Source organism: Pocillopora damicornis, chromosome 13 (assembly GCF_964200805.1).
Source record: "Pocillopora damicornis chromosome 13, jaPocDami1.2, whole genome shotgun sequence".
Taxonomy (NCBI): domain Eukaryota; kingdom Metazoa; phylum Cnidaria; class Anthozoa; order Scleractinia; family Pocilloporidae; genus Pocillopora; species Pocillopora damicornis.
In genome coordinates this window covers 17,025,464-17,046,178 of record NC_142682.1, presented here as the reverse complement: position 1 = coordinate 17,046,178, position 20,715 = coordinate 17,025,464, and the positions used below count along the sequence as shown (strand labels likewise).

At 37.9% G+C, this 20,715-nt stretch overlaps 2 protein-coding genes and 1 pseudogene across 2 annotated transcripts; 1 reads left to right on the top strand and 2 right to left on the bottom strand.

Moving 5' to 3' along the window:
- Positions 1–1,217: 1,217 nt before the first annotated feature.
- LOC113681087 (integrator complex subunit 9 homolog) lies at positions 1,218–13,626 on the bottom strand. The gene is made up of 24 exons (XM_027198151.2): positions 13,531–13,626; positions 13,318–13,445; positions 13,122–13,194; positions 12,257–12,319; positions 11,656–11,739; positions 11,224–11,279; positions 10,796–10,882; positions 10,446–10,505; positions 9,920–9,980; positions 9,541–9,630; positions 8,993–9,149; positions 8,594–8,643; positions 7,956–8,086; positions 7,295–7,355; positions 6,578–6,620; positions 5,901–6,029; positions 5,722–5,777; positions 5,163–5,231; positions 4,673–4,756; positions 4,156–4,242; positions 3,004–3,140; positions 2,555–2,645; positions 2,360–2,416; positions 1,218–1,671 (listed from the first exon to the last, which is right to left on the bottom strand). Exons 1-24 carry the CDS (start codon positions 13,537–13,539, stop codon positions 1,552–1,554), a joined length of 1,983 nt encoding a protein of 660 aa, XP_027053952.2. The 5' UTR covers positions 13,540–13,626; the 3' UTR covers positions 1,218–1,551.
- An 84-nt stretch (positions 13,627–13,710) lies between these two features.
- LOC113681088 (COMM domain-containing protein 6) lies at positions 13,711–17,118 on the top strand. The gene is made up of 8 exons (XM_089191991.1): positions 13,711–13,811; positions 13,901–13,959; positions 14,069–14,134; positions 14,926–14,993; positions 15,394–15,505; positions 15,989–16,039; positions 16,547–16,699; positions 16,883–17,118. Exons 1-8 carry the CDS (start codon positions 13,781–13,783, stop codon positions 16,931–16,933), a joined length of 591 nt encoding a protein of 196 aa, XP_089048117.1. The 5' UTR covers positions 13,711–13,780; the 3' UTR covers positions 16,934–17,118.
- A 1,097-nt stretch (positions 17,119–18,215) lies between these two features.
- Positions 18,216–19,485, bottom strand: LOC149035742 (uncharacterized; annotated as a pseudogene).
- Positions 19,486–20,715: the final 1,230 nt, after the last annotated feature.

Here is a 20,715-nt window from a genome sequence, read left to right as displayed (position 1 = left end):
CAGTTATTGGATATGGCTGGTGTAAGCATGCTAGAAGAAAGAACGAAATTCCAGGCTTTAGTTTTGGTATATAAATGTATTCATAAAGAAGCCCCAAGGTATATAGAAGAATTTTTTAAGATTAAAATCTGCAATTATGGTTTAAGAGGATCGGGGACACTTTTCACGTTATCCAATTTCAATCTGGAATGGCGCCACAAGTCATTCTCATTTTAGGCAGCAAAACTTTGGGATTCGTTACCTACGTATGTTAGAAACGCTAAGGATATTTCTACTTTTAAATGTCTTTCAAAGAAGCAAGTTTTAAGATAGATTTAAGAATGGTAACTTCAAATTATTTCCTTTTCTTTTAACGTTTTTCGTTTCACGCACATGTTTTAACGAGTTTTTGTCACTCGTAGATCTAGCGTGGATAAATAAAATATTGTCGGAAATGAGACTAAAGAATCTTCTATGTTCCGAAACTTCACGTTTTATTCATAAAATGAACTTGATCTCCCTTTCTCTATCACCGTTCTCGTCTCGCGCTCTGGTCTCTCTCGTTTTGTTCAATCATCTGTCACTTACCGCAAAAAATCAACCGGAAATCAATTAACGCTGAATAATCTCTTACAGTATTGTACTGTATGGTATTGACACCAGTTATACATTTTCATAAGATAACAGATAACTCGGCGAAAGTTATTCCCCTCAGTAACATCAACAGGGATAGCGGAACCGAAATTCCTGAAGCATGGATACCAACAATTAGGAAACACAACAGGAGACCGGAACGACGGCAAACCGCCTAGGGAACAATGCAACTTGGAGTCAGACCTCTCTGAAATCCAGAACTCACCTGAACAATGGAGATCGAAATCCGCCAATCGCATTAGATCGCCGTAATACAAATCATAACGCGTAAGCAGTCGACTCTATTACCCGATGAAGACTGGGAGTAAGCAGTCCAAGCGTCGCGATCTACATCTCAAGTGACTTCATTGTGAGACAAACGATTAAACAATTTATTATTAGTTTATAATCTCTTGGTACTGTTTGGTTATTTTGTATGTCTTAGACCTTTTACATAACTCTGTTTGTGCACATAATGGTCTAGACATTGCAGATCCTGGCAGTATGTAGATAGTTGGTTAATAAACCCAAAAAATTCACTTCTGGTTCGTCTTCTAGATCTACGAAGCCCAGGGGTAAGCATCAGAAAACGAAATGCGAAGGTCTGAGGTTCATTCTGCATCGGACCGTTAGCAGATTTTATTTCTTTGTACCACGTTCGTGACAAGACGCACACCATAATCTTAGCTGACTCTACAGTTATCTAATCTTTAATGTTTGTATACGCATGCAAAACTTATGTACACTTTTCTCTTTGTACTTAAAAAAATTGATAAAACGACTTAAGACTTCGTTCTTTGCGCGCGCTTCTTCAACCCAATTGAAACTGATGCGACGTTTGCACTTTTGCAGTTCATTTGATGACGGCATGTCCGGCGTTGAACACAAAAGTTTTTTCCCTAGAGGTAACCACCGAACTTCCTGGACGTTGATACGCGTTTAAAACTGTGACACGCACTCTAGAAGCGAATCCCGGATGTCGATTCTAAGAGCCTCGTTCCCGTGCGTGATAATATGCGTCCCACTACGATCCAGTTGAATCATAGCATCGTGCTGGGTCTGCAAACAAAAATAAAAAAGCTGACCTTGACTCAATAGTTATATGTAGGGAAGTCCAAAAAGTAAACTGGAATACTTACATACTTACATAAATTTCTCACCCATTGTAGGCGAAGCAACCGAGGATGAAACGCTTTACATCGATATTAATTATGAGCAAATCGTGTGCGCATGATTGTTTTCAACGTTTTTTTGGAAGGGAGGGGTTGGTGTTTGGCTTAAGCGTAGAACAAAGAAAAGCTTTAAGTTAAATACTTCGGTGTTTTTTAAAGATTTCCAGCCCTGAGTGAAGCAGTAACCGTACACGTGTAAAATAACGATAATGTTTTACGTGTGTTGATTTCACCAACCAGCTACTGACACATCACTCGCCTTGGGACTTTTCTCGCAAGTAAACTCCTGTGGTGTTCAAATCAATGTATACTCATAAATAGAGTCTGGTACATGGTTGCATGTAGATATAGAATTTCTCTTCTCGTCTTCAACTCAATATCTCACCCGCACGCTGCGCTCACTCCTGAGGTATCAAATTGAACACTCGAAGAGAAATTCCATATCCACATGCGCCCAAATAATATACTCGATTCATTGCCTAATATGCGAGCGCTCATTACATATAATCTTAATAGTATCAAGAACGCCAACTTAAACACTGGAAATGTCCTTTATTGAGTTAGCTTTCACTCACCAAGTGGAGAGTGTGTCCCCCGTGATCAGAATCCACGTTAACGTCCTCAATACCACGCTGAGAAGACAAAAACGGCAAAAAGTGAGCAAAATTTGGGCGCTGAGAAAGTAGTCATAAAAAATCTCTAATAAAAATATTTCTCCGTATTGATGAGATTCGGCAGCTATGCGAGGCAGCCTTGTAATGACACTTCACCTTCGCTAAAGACTTTACGAGATCTTCCACGAGTACGCTCCCCCATAAATGACAGGACTTCTGGCCTGTTTTAGATTCCGCCTTTGAATCCCTGTATGAAGAAAAAGAATTTCACATTAAGACAAAAAAGACTTAAATTCCAGAAAAAAAAAGTATTGCGAGAGAAATATTCGTCAGAGCAACATACACTCTATTTTAAAAGACACTTAAAATTGGTCCTAACTATAAAATTAACCCTTTGACCTCTAGAAGTGACCAGCATCTAATTTCTCCTTACAATATCACCTCTGCATCACACATTATATCCTGAGAATAAAGGAAATGACACCAGCTACAGAAGCTCTTGATTGTTAAGCAAATTCTCCTTGTCGGCTTCTCAAGAAATGTATGAAGAACAGTAAGGAGAATTTGAATACTGATGTAAGGGTGTAGAGGTTTAAGCGACTTACTTTGTCTTGTTAAATCCGTCGCCCGTCAGATCTAACGGTTCAAGAGTGTATCTGTTGTCTTTCGATACCAAGGTTCCCGTAACAGTGGTTACTGCGATACCAGGTCTCACTTCCTGAGGGTGGAGCCCGCTGGCCAACTGAAAAAGGAAAGCAAATCAAAATGTATCCACATGTTTTGACTGACTGACTTGTTTGGTAAATATCATCAATAAACATAGCTTTAAAGACGCCTCTCTTCACCGAGAAATCAGCCAACTGAGAGCCAAGGAAACCTAACAGTCCACTGGTGTGTGTGTGTGTTTAAGAGGGCGTGGAAGAAAAAAAGCAATGAGCTGGCAATCCTATCGAAGGAAAGTTGCAACACTTCTGGTCGATTTATGTTACAACAGTTACTATTTACTTACGATCGAAGACTAGTGTCTAAAATCAGGCCCTACCGTCTAAAATCAGGCCCTACTGTCTAAAATCAGGCCATACTGTCTAAAATCAGGCCCTACTGTCTAAAATCAGGCCCTACTGTCTTAAATCAGGCCCTACTGTCTAAAATCAGGCCATACTGTCTACAATCAGAAACTAGAATCCGAAATCAGACACTTGTGTCTAAAATAGGACACTAGTGTTCAAAATTGGACACTAGTGCCTAAAATCGGACACTTATGTCTTAAAGCAGACACTAGTGTCTTAATCGGACACTAATATCCAAAATCGGCCGATTGTGTCTAAAATTGGACACTTCGGTGTAAAATCGGACACTATAGTCAAAACTCGGACACTTAAGTCCAAAATCGGACGCTAGTGTCTAAACACAGACACAAGTGTCTAAAACTGGAAATAATGCTAAAATCAGACACTAGTGTCCAAAATCGGACACTGGTCTAGGCTCTAGTGACCATTCAAATTAGAAATTAAGTAAGGAGGGCGGCATTGTGTTGTTTCATCGAGTGTTTAATGCGATCAGTACAAGCGAACCCCGCTTGGCTTCGGGTGAGCGCAAAAAGACTGCGCTTCGAAGGCCAACCTTACTTTGCACACCTATTCTCTGGCCTCGCGAAAGCTTCGTAAATTCTTAACTATGAAAAGCAGCACTTGACATCAAACGCCGGCGAAGCATTCTTTGCGTAGATTGTCTCTACCTTAAAGACGCAAACTAACCTCGTTCGATAAGACAACTTTCTCAAACTCTCTTTTCACCGACAGCGATAGAACATCCAAATGGCTAAACGTCGAGATCTTGCACTCCTAAAAAAGGCAAAATAAAAAATCGTAAATCAAATTTGCTCTCAAAGGCATTCCAAGGGACAATCGTTCTCCAGTGACACATGCAACACGCGAGGTTCACATAACATTATTGCCGCAACGCCAGACACCTGAAGTCTAAATAAAACTTGAGAGCAGCTTAGCTTGCGTTGCTGGCAGTTTTACTCGCGCTATGAATCGTAGGCTGCGATGGTCTGGGAAGGAAACTGTCCAACACTTTCATAGATCGATTTTCAACCTGCGTCGAAAAACCGCTTGCTAAGCATGCTAATAGTAGTTAACATAGGAGTAAGGCCTTTCGGGTGGTTCAGTCTAGAAAATCGCTCCTCTCTTGTTCACAAGTGATTGCTCGTGCAAGGACGTCTTCTGATCATTGCCCGCGATGAACATCTGTTAGAGCAAAATTGTTTACCGTATCTTGAATAGTTAAGTCTGTTCTGTGCGGCAATAAATCCGGTGCTCTGGTGTATGTGTCCGGTATAGCAAGCTGACCAGGCTGAAATAAAAACGAACAAAAAGTAATAATGATACCGTATCTTTCTCTAAAGATCACATTCGAAAATTTAAAATAGTTAGGACTGAAGAGTAAAAGTAAAGAGACAATTATCACAATTGACCCCATTACAACCTTTAAAAAGCTGTAAGGGAGCTAATAAAAACGAGGTTTAGGAAATGAGGAGTTCAGAAAAATGGAGGAAGGAAATAACCCGAAAAGGTAACAAAAACATAATCGTTTTAGCGAGAGGTGGGATTTGTGGAGGATGCAAGTAACCAGAGAAATTTTCAATTCGCCGCCTAAGCTACGTGACCTAGAGTACAAGAGAGCAATCTTCCGCGAAGGAAAAAGTTTCACTGTTCCACTCAAAACTCTCTATAACTGTCACCGGTGTAAAAGAACTGACCTGAAGTTCACGAATAAGTTTGTTAGCTTGTGTAAAGTTAAGTCTTGGATCAATCGGACAGTAACAAGCCTAAAAAAAGAAACAGATGAACAATAACCCAAATTGAAATTTAATGTGTGTTTGTGCGGAAAAATACAACTTAATTACTTTTGTTTGCAGCTTTTAGTCTAAAAGTTATCGAGGTACATAGAACAATTCCCTAGCTCCTAAAAGAGTGGACGAGGGCGCTCGAAGCACAAGCAAGAAGGTCGACCTTACCTCCTCTCCCTTCCGAAGATTTTTTCGCCCGTCCTCTCAATTGATTCGTTAATTTATTTGTTTAATTACATTTAACACGATTAACCCTTTACTCCCTCACATCAGTATGCATATTCTCCATAATACTCCCTAGACATTTCCAAGGGTTCTGACAAGGAGAATTTGTTCAACAATCAAGAGCTTTTTTAGTTGCTGATCATTTCCTTTATTCTCATGACCTTAACGTTTGATTCAGGGGGGATGTTGTAAGGAGAAATTAGATGTTAGTCACTCTTAGGGGTTAAAGGGTTAACACACCTACCTTCATTGCTAGAGGTTGATATGGAGCAAGAGCCTCGAGGTATGGAAACTCTGGCTCTAAAAGGAAGACATTTAATTTGACTCGTCAAACTGAAACAAAATTATATAGAAAACGGCATATGGTTTTCTAAACAAAGCGGTTTCTAAAGGGAGTGTCATAATCAAGGACACTTTTCTTACCAGTGAATATAACAGTGTTTCCATTTGATTTTCCCCAAAGTTCCATGAAGTGCACTACATCTCCATATCTTAACGATGGATGTCCAGTAAATACGACACAGGGCGTCTTGAAACAACTGCTCAATCCATCTGCAAAAATCACTCTTTATGAAACTGACGATGTTCACAGGCATAGTCACCCCAATGGCTTATGCATCGATCAATTCGAAGCTTTGACACACCCCCTCCCGCCCCCCGGGTCACCCACGGGCGGTGGGGAATATAAGATTTTAAACGTAAGGAGTCTCCTTTCTAATGGCTTAGAAAGACAATTTCACATCGTAGAGGAATGATGCATAGAAGCGAAAAACCCAAAAGCAACACCAAAAACTAATACGTGACTTTGCAAAATTCTACAACATTCGGTGATCACACAAAGAACCGTTCAATATTGGGTGGGGCAGCTGAATGCAATGTTATTATCATACCGATGTAATTGGGCTCTGGTGAGGAAGGAAGAACTCTAAAACTTTCAAGGATTAATTAAAACAGTTGCAGTTGTATCGGCTGCTCACTGGTTTAAAATGGTCTGCTCGAGTTCGAGGTCATTATCGGCAACAATACTCAGTTTATAGCACTTCACTCAAAGATGATAATTTACTGTAAAACGGGAGAAGTCAAGATGTATGCTATCTTACCATGGATGCTGGGAAAGTGTTTCAGACGGTTTGCTTTTACAAGCTGTTAAAAAAAATAGAAAATGGCTTAAAAGGTGGTAAGAATATCAGTGCCACACTTGGCTGTGCCTCGAGTGCCACTTTTCCGACTTTCGTTCTTCCCCATTTTTTACGTCATCTGTTATCTTTTCCGGACGGACGCATAGAAAATCGGAATTTATTTGTTCAATTGACACAAATACGTTTTCAACTGGATATCGAAGGTAATCCGCAAATATTTCGGTTTGTTTGACTTCCATTTTGACTGATCCAAAAAGATTCGCGCCACTTTTTCAACCAATCAGACCCAGAACTAGAACCAATCTCTTACGTTTTCCCGCGCTTGAAGCTTTTTGCGTTTCTTTACTCTGGATTCTCACTGGCTCCTCGTGATATTTTTCGTACACCTGATTGGCTGCTGTGATATCGTAAGTTTTGTTTTCCGACGCTCGAAAAGCGCTCAATCAGCAAGGCGATGTGGTTAGGGTGTCACGCCATCCTCGGAGACCCAGCAATTGTTAGTCGATTTCAATTCAGGGCGGGAGAGCCCGACTTGAAATCGACTCAAAACCCCTGGATCTCCGAGGATGGCGTGACACCAAACCCTCAAGACGATCCAAAAGGGAAGTCTTTCGTAGATAGCTGGTAGATCTGGAGGGTTAAAATTGGTAAAACAAGAGCAAGGCTCTGTACATGTACCTCAGCATGTGGAAATGGTGGCTCTGGTAGATAAACTTTGCTTTGCTTACTCTGACAAAGCCTTAAAAAAGAGAACAAATTGGTCAGTGTCTTCCACAGAAATACAAGAATACATTAGGAGGACTTCATTTTCTCTCTGACGAAGGGGTGATGCTTTAAATGTTTACTTAAGACCTCTCCCCCGTAGGCCGATTCAAATTAACAACTCAATTGATAAAACCAAATTATTTTGTAATACCTTTCACCGACGCAGCAACACAATTTCTTTACAAAACCCCCCCTTAATTTTTACACCTTAACATCAGTATCCATATTCTCCTATGCCTTCTCTATACATTTCCTTTGGTACTGACAAGGAGAATTTGTTTAACAATCAAAGCTTCTCAGGTTGGAGATCATTTACTTAATTCTCGTGATCTCAATGAATGATTTTGCACTATTTCTGTACGGATCAATTTAGATGCCGGTCACTCAAAGGGATAAAAGGATATATACAATAAGAAATGCTTGTTTGGTTGTATCTTATTACTGTCAACAATATTTCAGAGCTCCTTCCTTTCTTGGGGCCTCTTTCAATGCTGATCACCTCAGGGAAACAATACAACTAATTTTTCCAAAGGGAGAAAACGATTGCAAAGTTGAGTCAATTCTTTTCACTTACCACTCTGCAAAAATATTAGAGTAAGCTAAAGAACTATCAGCAACAGGAGAGATGAAGTAGATAGGGATGGCTGAAAGATTGGCACCATCCATATATGAGTACAAACACTCAAAAAGATCATAGAGAACACCCTGTGATTAAAAAAAAAAAAGAATTAGTTGGCATGAGGTAATTGAAAGGAAGGTAGAGAATGTGCCATGAAGACATGGAAAGTGTTTCAATAACTTTTCCCATAAGCTGCAGTCGCTGCTGCAATAGGTGGCTATGCCATAAGGTGAAACTCAAACATGAGACTTTGCTGACAAGCTAAACAAGCTAAACAAGCTAAGGCGGTGAAGGATCTTATAGGTGAAAGATTGCTTTTATTTAAACCTCTGATGGAGGAGGAAGTTTGGAATGGAAGATAAAGAGGCTGGGTAAGGAAGACAATTAAAGCGTTGCCTTTTTATCCATTCTCTGATTTCAAATACTTTACAAACTCATAATTCAAGGAAACTATTATTTCTCCGCAACCATTTTTGTACATTTCTATATCATTTTGCATTCTTGCCTTTACTCATTGAATTTAACACCATTTTGATGTTCTACTGGTGTAATTAATGACTGTTGGTCAATACAAGCCTTATCAAACAACTTACAGAGGGGCAGCAAGGCACAAGAACATTTCCTCCATTTCGTAAAGTGGTAGCTGTAGAATAAGAAGAAAACAAACAATTATAAATCATATCACTATACCATGCTTCTCTTAACCCTTTACACCCTAACATCAGTATGCATATTCTCCATACTGTTCTCTATACATTTCCTAAGGTGCTGACAAGGAGAATTTGTCAAACAATCAAGAGCTTCTTAAGTTGGTGATCATTTACTTTATTCTCATGACCTTAATGTGTGATTCAGAGGAGAAATTGTAGGGAGAAATTAAATGTTGGTCACTCTTAGGGGTCCAAGGGTAATACAGCCTAGATTGCATAAGATATTTGACTTTGAAACACCTTAACTGTACATTCCCATGTTGTTGTATTTGTTGTACTTACCTAAGTGAGTGCAGAATTCCCCCAGCATGGCATCAGGGTTTGCAGTGGGAGCTTGTGTGATGCCAGTCATAATTAAGGCATCACTGTTCTTCAGCATGGACTGGTCCATTGGAAGAGGATGAGTGGTGAATGTCGATGAACAAGAAATATAACTGACCTGTTATAAACAAATATCTTGTGTTTATTAAAAGTTAAGTTTTTTCATTTTGTACTGCACATGTGTTATAGGAGGGAAAATGAGTTAAACATATACATAATGTCATAAAAATAGTTTGTTTTGTTTTGTTTTTCAATTTTTTTTTCTGTACAATAACATTACTTCTTTAATAAAAGGGAAAACCAACCAAAAGAATGAAAAAGGTACAAACATTATAAACTATAATAAACTTTAAACACCTAAACACCAGCTTAAATTTGATACACACTGTAAAGGTAAGTTGGTTTTGTACACCAGTGCTTCAATTCAAGTTATAAAAAAGTATTAGTAATACTAAGCTTCCCAATATTGTGTTACAATAACAAATCAAACCTAACTTCATTTAACAAACCTTTTCATAGTCAGATTCTATGACCCAGTTACAGCTTCCCAAACAATATCCAGAACTGAGGGGAGTGAGCTTTAGAATACCAAACAGATCCTACATTGAAAAGAGTTGAGATTTGAAAGCAGTCAAACAAAATTTTTCCTTGGTTTAAAACTATTCAAATCAGTTTGATTAGACATTCGTTTGTTTGGAATTCATTGTCATCAATGGAAACAATGAAAAGTGAAATTCAAACTGGTTTAAGATTGAAAACCAAAACAAGAGAAATTGTAAGCACAACATTTTGGTATTAGCAATCTAATCCTGCTCTCTTTGGATGGAAGTAACAAGGAGTTAAAATTGTGAAATATAATACATTTCAGCCTTTTCTGACAATACTTACAATTCTCTCTGAATATCCAACATTCTGAATCTTTGATACTGAAGCCTTTACATCTTTTTTGCTGTCATAAGGAATGTGCCAAAGGAAAGAAATCATTTTGCAGGAGAACAGTTATTTCAAATGACAAAAGTTACAAAGATGATTTTGAGCAGTGATTTTGTTTCAAATTCATATAGGCCTCCCTGCATTCCTTAGGATATTTCATGAGCCTGGATTACAAACTGTTCTGAAATGGGTGTTTCTGAGGCACATTCTCAGAATTTCATACTTGGTTCAAAAACTCGTCCATGCAACAAACTAAATTTCATCTTTTTGCAAGCCTCAATTGAGTATATACCAAGAATTTGGTGGCTCTCAATGCTTTTGGAGCTGATATGATCTACATGTAAATCTTACCTGAAGGGATTGATCAATTTTTAAATTTTTTTTTATCAAGTTAGAATACAATACACTAAAACAGAAGCTGTCAACTAGAATATCATTTATAAATCACCTTTCAATAACTTGTTGTAATTTCAAGATTCACCTGTAAAGTACTTTCCATGACTTTGTCCCCTTTAAGTCACACAGAGGAGGAGGAAGACATCTGAAACAACAAAATATTAAATGAAAAAAAAAAAAAAAGAAAAAGAAAAAGAAAAAAAAATTAAAGGTCTGCTAAAGTGCCAGCCCCAAAAGTATTGTGACCTTGTTAACTCAGTCTTCACTTACTTTGGTTGACCATTCCGGGATCTTAAAGGAGATGTGGTAGCCTAACAGAAACGAGCTGAAAATCCTGCTCGAAAGGTCCATTTTAAGACCTGACTAAGTCATTGTGTTGTGTTGACTCATTGCGTTGTTTTGAGAACCTGGGAACATAAAAATAACAAAACAAACCTTAAAACTTCATTGTCCTTCCACATGTTTCCTTTGCTCACTTTTGGAACTCGCTCTGCATACACCACCATCTCTAACATTAGTTCTCTGCAGATAAAATTCCTCAATAAAATAACATGCTTACACATTTTAACTTAGATTCTCACAATCAAGGACATAAGCAAGAAACAAGGTCTCAGACTTTTAAAGGACACTTAATAAATTACCTGTCTGTACATCACACAAGGTAATTAAGTATTGTCAACTGATCTGATAATGTAAATTGGCCACTGCAAAGAGTTAAAAAGCTGATGCTTCTAGCATTAGCCTTTCAACAGAGCGATTTATAGTACTTAGTTACCCTGTTATACTTTCCCACCAATGCAACACCAGAGTTTCTTTAGAAACTTACCCTCTTTGAACACCACACAGATCAGCACAATTCTTACCTTCCAATCTGAACTGTTGGTTCAGTGGCATAGATTTTTCCTTTGAATCCTGAATGCTAAGGAAAAGTGAAAGAAAAGTCACAACAAAAACATCTACCATGCATTGCCATTCACATTGTCACTGCGCAGAAGCATTACATTTTGACATCATATCAACCTCCCTTTCCTAGAAGTATATGAGAAGTTCATCATCAAGAGCCTAATTAAACAGCCAGCCTGCCACCGGACTCATACAGTTTAGTGGTGAAGTATCCAAGATACTAATCAGAAGGTTGTATGCTCTCCTTGAAGTTCCTTTTCTCCAAGTATGCCTGTTTTGTTCACTAAATAACATCACCTTTCACTTACACATTGATAATTTGCTGAAATGTTTGTTAGGAATGATCCAAATTATCCATGGACTGACCCGCGACATTATCAATTACAACTTACCTCTGTTATGAAAGGTAATGCCAACATGAAATGGTAATTAGATATAAGAATGATGTCAATGGTGGAAATATCCAGCAGACAATCCTATCAAATTAAAGTAAATAATCACCAACAAAAGTTAATATCCTAATTAACCCAAACAAAAATTAAACTTAACAAAGACTGTCAAGCTTGAGATATCTCCATGGCAATCTTTCCTTCTGTTTTTCAAAAGGTGCATTACTTGCTTTGACAACAAATTGCTTCCTCTTCTTCTTTGGGTTAACTCCTTCAATGAACCCTTTGCACCCTAACATGGGTATTTATATTCTCCACACTGTTTTATATACATTTCATATGGTGCTGACATGGAGAATTAATTCACCCATCACAAGTTTCTCTTGTAAGCCATAATTTCCTCTAATCTCATAACCTTAATGTTTGATTCAGCAAGGACACTGTAAAAAAATGTTAGATGCCAATCACTCTTAGAGGTTACAGGGGTTTAAAATAAGAGGTTTTCTTTCTCCAATTCAAGAATGTTATATTTTTACCATACTTACTGAGCACTTCATGAGAGTTTAAAAAGCAAAGTGTTGCATTTCAATATCATCTGAATTACCTCTGGAGGGCAAATTTCTGGTTCCTCATCTATGAATACTTTCCCACCAATTTCCTTTAAGTTCTGAGGAGTATTAAATTGAGCAGTGTCAGGTACATAGACATGTTAATTCCTTAACATTCTACCATCAGTATGCATTTTCTCCATACTTTTTCTAAGTTGCTTACATGGAGAACTTGTTTAGCAATTGAGAGCTTCTTTATTTGGTGATCATTTCCCTCATTCACATAACCTTAATGTGTGATTCAGGGGTAATATTGTATGATAAAATCGAATGCTTATCCCTCTTTCAGGCCAAGGGCTAAACAACAGCATAACAGACAGCATGGAATGATATAAGGAATTATGGAAAATATGGGATCATATGTGCCAACTCTCGCAGATTATTCTGAAGTCTCCCGGATACAGAGCCAATCTCTGGCCCCCCTGTACAGAAGACCAATATTCCTGGATAAAAGGAAGTTTGGATCAGTTGCCCACAAAAAACTAAGCTCCATATATTCCAAAATTTCAAAATCATCCGACTTCTTATCCTTGTATTTCGTTTCTGGCTTCATTTTCTTGTGTGATGCATGTTGTTCATTCCAAACAAAAAGAAGAAAGTTTCTTGTTTGTTCCTCCTATATAGGGGAGAAACTGATTAGATTGAGTATTCAACAAATTGAAGTCATTGACAGATAGATCCATATTTTTCCTGCAAAATTACCTGGAGGGGGGGGAGTAGGGGGTCTAAATCAAAAGAGAAATTTTCGGGGGGGGGCCGCATTGACGAATTCGGTCGGGGGGGGGGGTGCTGGTCTGAAAAAAAATCTCCAGATTTTAGATCTCCATCTCTGGGAATGAAGTCATATCATAAACAACTTACATTCTGGGCAGAAAATCCCTCAATATCTTGGAGTTCCCTGGTTGTCCATGGTTTTAGCTGACTTGTTCTTTCACTATTTACATAAATATTACAAGGAAAAAATGTTACTCGCACACCTTCAGGTTTACTGAAAACCATGAATTCTTAATTGAAATTGTGGTTGTAATTGTAAGTACCTCAAAATCGATAAACTCACTTGTTCACTAATGAAAGAGGCATAAAGTGCTGCAGAGTTGACACATCTAAAGAACAGTCCAACATTATACTTGCTCCTTTGAACTGCAGTACGAGACATGGCGCCGAGCTGGTTCTTCCTAGGGAATACTGTAAAAGAAAATGAAACAACCCCAAAATTAAGAAGAAAAAATAATTGTAATAAAATGAATCAGAAACACCTCCATATCCTTACCAGCTTCATAGTTTATTTTGATTTTCCCAAAAGATTCCTAAGTTCATCCTAGTCCTGATTGAGCCGCCATTTTGAATTATTAGAGTTAACCGCTGGACAAATACCCAGTCCTCCCAAAAAATACTCATCGCTAAAGTTCACCTCTTCCGGATAAAATTCATGTCGCATAAACAACCAAATATCTCTGCAGGAGCAACTGCTGTTCATATGAAGGAAGAATTCTGCGCCTCTGAGGCCAGAGGAAATAAAGATGTCTCAAGTGTTCGTGGATTTACCTCAAGGTTGTTTCATGTCTTTCTCTCGATTGTTGAGGAGTATTTTCAACTCGTATTGAATTTTAACCTCTTTCTTTTTGTTGGTTGATCGCTAGGTTTTAACTCTGCAGTGGAGGCACTTAATTCTGTACCACAAGACATCCTTGTTGAAATGGTATATGAATCATAACCCTATAATTACTTGCAAATATTGCAGAACGATGCCAGTATCACATGTTTGAGCTCCACTGTGATTTATTTTTATGTGCTCTTTTGTGTTGTAGTGCCAGGATGTAGCAGCATTTCTTCAGTACAGAGTTGCACTTCTTCCTGAGGAACATTATCAAAAGGTACTGAAGATTTTTGCACAACTTAAGTTTATCATGAATCAAAGGATAGATTACTTGTAACATTTATCAAGTGAGGCAGATCTTTCAGTGCTGTGTAATAGCCAGGACCCCATTAAATAAGAATCTTTGCGAGAGACATAATGCATTTGTCAAATGACGTAAAATGACTAAACACAGGCCAAACGCGTGGAAATTGGTCATTAATTAGTTAAACCACCCGAAACCAATTGACAGGTTACCAGTGAAACATACTGCACAACAGATAGACAGCTTTTCATTACTACTCTCTCCAATGTTTAGATCGGATCCTATAGTCATTTTTTGTTCTTAGCTTCTTACTGGTTGTTCCTAGTTGTCTATGGTAACTGATTTCCAGGACACCTTTCTTTCTCAGTCTTTCTCAGCAGAATGCCCTTATGTCCTCAATAGGGACACAAGCACTATGGGTAATTCTCTTTCGCAAGGACAGGCTCTTATTGTAATGAAAGGTTACATAAATGGAAACATGCATGTGCAAAAAGATCTTGCTTAGGATCCTGAATATACAGCACACAATTCTTACTAATGGTTGAACTGAACCACTTCTTTTGTTTTGTTTTTTTTGTCATCATTCTTTGAGGATATGTCATTTATCTTTTTTCCACTGATGACAAATTTTCAGGGCCTCCAAAGGAATTTTAGTTTTGTTGATTTTCACCTTATCACAGCAATGTTGTTTTTTTTTTATTTAAAAAAGAGTGATCAATATCCAAAAAATTTACTTGTACCTGTTATGGATTTTCTTCTTGAAGTGTCTTAAGGATGCTGGAATATCATATGATGCCAAGCTGTTACTCAATGCCATTAGCTATGTATTCAGGTAAATGCTTATTTCTAATGTTAGCACACTTTCTAAAATGTTCTAGCTGTAAGTAAAATATTATTCTGCACTTAAGCCAGGTAGTCTATTTAATCAAAGCTTATCGCAGTTTCCACTGCATGAAGTAGCTAGGAGTGTTGCCCCTCCTCCCTGGATAGGATACCAGTCTATTGCATGTTAAACCCCAGGATTTCATCAGGCTTCCCTGATAGTTTGCTGATATCTGTGTATCTCCTGGATGGAAAGAGGCATTATGAAAGTTGAGTCTTGCCCAAGAACACAACACAGTGACCCATTCAGGGCTTGAACGAGGACTTGTCAACCTTTAGGTATTTGAGTCCCCCATAGTTTACCACTTTATATTGCAGATAAGATTCAATCTGTTACTATTTTTCAACAGGTCTGCTGCTAAGGCCAAGTTACCTTCTGAGAAACTAATTGCAGAACTGAAATCATCTTTATGCTGGAAGGAGAATACTCTTTCAGTTCTTAAACATGTTTGGAATGAACAGGTAATATGCTGCTTTTCTTAAGTTTCTCTTAGTATTTCTTTAGTTATCTAGTTCAATGGATTATTAATATTTTTGGATTGTTTTTAAGTTTGTGCAGACTTTTGTAAGTGTTTGTTTTTGAGTCAGTTAGTCATGTTAAGGTAAGAATATTATTGTCATGTAAAGTTCAAGGTGAACTGTCGCAAAAACTGGAAGATGTCATTAGTTTCTTCTGAAATGCAATAAGTGTTTTGTTGCCAGTTGAGATCTTTCTAAGGTTGCTGAATTTAGATAAATTATTTTGGCCAAAACATTTCTTTAACATTATCTGTGGTGAATTTTTTGATTTTAGAGCCCACCCATGGCAACTGCTTTTCCATTACAGCTAAATGATTTAATAGTCTTGAGTCTGGAAACTGAAAATAATGATTCATTTGAATTTGATTTTAATTTTGTATCTCAGTTTATATGTGTTCAAACTCCTGTCTGCAATCTCTCTTTCAGGGAAAGATTTTAAGCAGCTCAGACTTAACACAAACCCTGAATGTTGGGCAGGTATCAAAAAAATGGTGTCAAAGTAATTGATTTCGATAAATACACTTGAAAGCTATTTTGAGAGATCAGCACAGTACAATGCAAGTACTGCTAAATTTTTTTCTTTTCAAGAATGCTACTGACAGTAATTTTAGGTTTAAGGTGTAATCAGTGATTTTTAGTTGGGTGCCATAGAGGGAAGGGGGAAATAAGGTCAGAAATGTAGGAAATATTTGTTCAGGAAGTTCCATGCCTTCTCATCAAAACTTGGCAATGCCTCTTCTTCCTTTTTTTGAAACCTAATGCTCACAATTTTCTTTTGACACAATTCATGAAACATTACTTTAGTGATGAAAAAGATAACTGTTTGGTGTCACAGAATGCCAATTGTTGGGTTTCTTAAGACTTTGAACGTTGTATGCAATTATTCATTCAACCAATATGCATATGATACTTAGGGTTTTCTTTTTTTTTTGGTTCTCTCAATGTTGAATGTAATTAATGATACAATATAATTGATCTCTCTAGTTACTTGACATGAAATGGAAACTTTCTGTTGGAGTGAGTTCTAGCTCTTGTCGCAGTCTGAATTCTCCCTACATCACAGCTTTAGTAACAGTGACAGACCCCTCTGGGGCGATCACTTCAAAGTCCTTTGAAATGACCATTGGCGAATTTAAGGTGAGTTTCTGCAAAAGTGAGAAGTCTCAAATGTCTCCTTACCTGAGCTTAACTTGATGAAAATACAATGTATGCAACTCCTACAGCAATTTTGGTATCAGTCGTATCACGGACGGTTTTTCTAAAAACAGTTTTCTGACTTATAAACAAGCAACAGTTCTCCTTTCTTTTTTTTCCTGCCAGAAATTTTCCAGTCAAATGAGGGAGATTGCATCAGTTCTGGAGACGGTCTAACGGAGGAGTTGTAAGAGAAACATTCGTTCTGTGGAAATTGTCAGATGTGTAAAATACGATTGGGAAGAAATAACTCTGTAGGACAAAACCAACCGAACAAGTGTAAAATACGTTTTATAGCAATAATTTTGTAAGAAAAATGCGCCTTTAAAATATCAATGAATTTCAAGATGTTTGAGTTTGAACCCTCGTTTTATTGGTTCATCGTTTACGATTGTAAAGGTTATAAAAACTTACAACTGTAATACACATTTTAAAGATATGATTCAGTAAGGAAACCATGCCTTTAAAATATTTATACACTATAATATGTTTTGAGTTTAAGAAGTCTTGTTTTATACATGAACCTCTCCTATTTTGGGCCAGAGGTTGAACTTCTTCAAAATAACTAAAATCGCAAAATACTGCGAAAGACATAACTGCATAATTATATTGAGATTTTATGACACAAAGCTCAGACTTATGGCAAAGTAGAAGACAAAAAAAATTCTTGTCAGTTCATTTTTACAGAAAATGCAATCCTTTTTACCTTAGTTTACAAAAACGATAACTAGAGAGCATAAAGCTCACCGTTTGCCTCTCAAGTAGCATTGGGATGTTTTGACCCTGGGGAAAAAACCCTTTCATTTCAAAACAGCTTTTTGTTTTGTTTTCAATATAACAGTATTCGATTACTACAGTACTCGATTGCCACAGCAGGAGTATTTCTAAGAAAAATAATTTTAAACAATGCAGAACTCTTCGCAAACCAACTAAAAATTGTTCACACGCAGTTGTCTGGAAGGAATTTGAAAGTGCTAGGGGATCACATAGGAGAGTTTTATTTATCGTTCAGTAAAAAAAAAAAATGCTGACAAGTTGAGAATTTTGAAAGTGCTAGGGGATCACATAGGAGAGTTTTATTTATCGTTCAGTAAAAAAAAAAAATGCTGACAAGCTGAAAATTTTGAATGATGCGTCAGCTTGCAGCTCTAGTGATCATTAGGATAAACATCTAATGACAGTAGAAATATCGCAACAAGCTTAGACAGGTGAAATTGTCCTATTTCGGGCCAGAGGTTGAAGTTCTTCAAAATTTCTCCAATTGCAAAATACGGCGAAATGCACGTAACTCCATAAAAATGATGATATTTTATCACACAAACTCTACCTTAGGCATGTCTTAGACTTCAATATGACATGTTGAGATAGACACAAAACCAAAATGCGTTCTAATGACTTCAAGCTTTCCTAAACAAGTACTGACAAAATTTTCGTACCTGACTAATGAAAAAGATTAATGGCAGGATATAATATGTTAATACCTATTTCAGTTCTAAATGCTAAAGGACAAAACATGTCGGAAAAGTTCGTTGTTTTGGTGTAATTTCCGTCTTTCTTGCCCTTCATTCGAGCGTCTTTTCCACGGCCGTAAATAGTCGTTAGAAATCATTCGTTTTTCTTTTCCTCTCCGGTAATTCCGCCATTCTTGTCGACACCAAGGGCACGTACCACGTCTTCTCCGTGGTTCATGGTTTTCAAAACATAATCGCAATGCTTCACAAATCCGTCGATGGCCTGCTTATGGAAGAACGCCATGAAGTCGCTCCTCAGGTTCATAGAAATTCCCTTCTTGGAGTTTCCTTTCGCCTCATCATCATTCTCGTTGTCAAGGCTTTCCGAGAATTGCTTTAAATTTTCTGCGTTGTCATGTTTTGAGATGAGCTCATATTCCACCGAGTGAAGTGAGTATGCCATGTCTAGAACTTTCCCTCGACGGATGACGGCTACTCGACCAAAGACTAGGCTACCATCGTCTGCCTTGAACCCCAGCTTATTAACGGCAAGGATATTTCCACCGGTAAAAATTTCTAGCTCGCTTGATTGTCTTCTTAAGTTTTCCCGGCATGCCGGTCAGATCAGCAATTTCGTCGACAGTCACATCGTATTCATTGTCAGGAATGCCCTCTTTGAGGTCACACAGGTTATTCTCATCGTAACTCGCAAACGTCAATGAGTTAATTATGCTTTCTGCTTTCGCTACGTTTCCTTTCACTTCTGTCGTCTCTTTAGTAAAATCAACAGCACCTTTTTTAGCTACATCTGGGTTCTTCTGCACAGTACCACCATCTTGAGCGCGGTCGCTTTCCGGTCCGTTAGAGTACTTTTCTAAGAACTTTACAAATGCCTCCACAAGGTCGTGAGGAATGTCAGAAACTACCTCAAAAAACTGGTCTATGGCAACTTTGCATTCGTCTGGCTTATTGCAGAACACTTCTGCGAATCTATGGGTGGTGTTGCGGAGCTTGGACAAACTTCCTTTAGCTTGGGCGAGGCTCCAGGCGAGTGCGGAACCATTCTGTGGGTAATACTTCATTGCGATCATGTCACCTATTACGGCAAATGCCAGTGATCCAAAAATCATCTTTAGATAAGCGATATTTAGCTCAGTACTGAGAAATAACTGTAAACCTCTTCGCCAAGCAGCCTGCAGGTTTGTTATTCAATAGATTGGTGCAATGCCTGCGTTAGGCTATTTATACGTGGATCCAAACTATCACGTAACAATTACAGTTGAGGGCAAATTCCCTTGCATCATCCCACTTTCAAAATATTGTACTGTTTACATTTCAATATGACCACACTCACCCGCTTTAGTGATAACGTTTCATGGAAAAAATGTTTCAAACAATTCAATTTCCTTAGCCAATACACATAAATTGTCTCTTGAGTTGTATTTCGTTAGATATGTTACCAACGGGGCTGAAAAATCACTTGTCTACGACTTTGATCTCAGAATGAAATACTCGTTCAGTTTGTCATATTTCAGTTTCTAAAAATGCCTGGATAAGGTTGTTTGACAAAACTGAAACTGTGATAGAGAGAGTTAGTTTCTAAAGAAACTGTGATAAAGAGGTTAGTTTCTAAAGAAATTGTGGTGCTGCGTCCAAGATGATTTGTTTTAATCAACATAGCTAATACAGTAAATTGGCCATCGTAAAGATTTTTTAAAGGTGCTGACATTTCGTGCGTAAGTTCTCCATCAGAATGAATCAAATATCCACCGTAGTATCGTGTTATTGGGGAAAATCCTTTTGTTAGAAAACAAAATCACAGCAAAGGGGAATCCAGGTTCCGTATTTCTCAGAGTGAAAATAACCCCAAAAGTTCCCTCCAATTCATGCTCAATCAGATGTCTCTTTCTCGTAAGTGTTACAAATGGAATTTTTAACCATGACCATCACGAGGCCAGAGCGAAAGCAGAGGTAAATTCCCTTATCATCTTAAGCTCGCTGTAGTCGCAAATATTTTCACCTTGGTTTACAAATAGCCGAAACCAGAGAGTGGGAAGATCACCGTTTCCCTCCCAAGTAGTATTGGCAAGTTTGACCCTGGGGAAAAAGCCCTTTCATATCAAAACAGTTTTTTGTTATTTCAATATAACTGCTTACTTCAGCAAGCGTATTTCCCAGAAAATTACTTCAACAATGCAGAAGTCTTCTCCAACCAGTTAAAAATTGTTCACGTGCTATTGCCGGGTAGGATTTTGGAAGGATTACGGCTTCACACAGAGGAGATCCTGAAAAGGAACTTTTTCGATGATGCGTCGGCTTGCAGGTGCAGTGATCCTTAATATCAGATATGCTTCTGATAACGGGGAAAAATATCACGGCAAGCCTAGACAGACAAAATTTGTTTATCGATACGTAACTGGAGCGCTTGCATACAAACATTCAGCTGCAAAGTGCCCTGTCAACTAATATTTTGTATATGAGGTTCTTTCAAAATTCTAGCACTAAAAT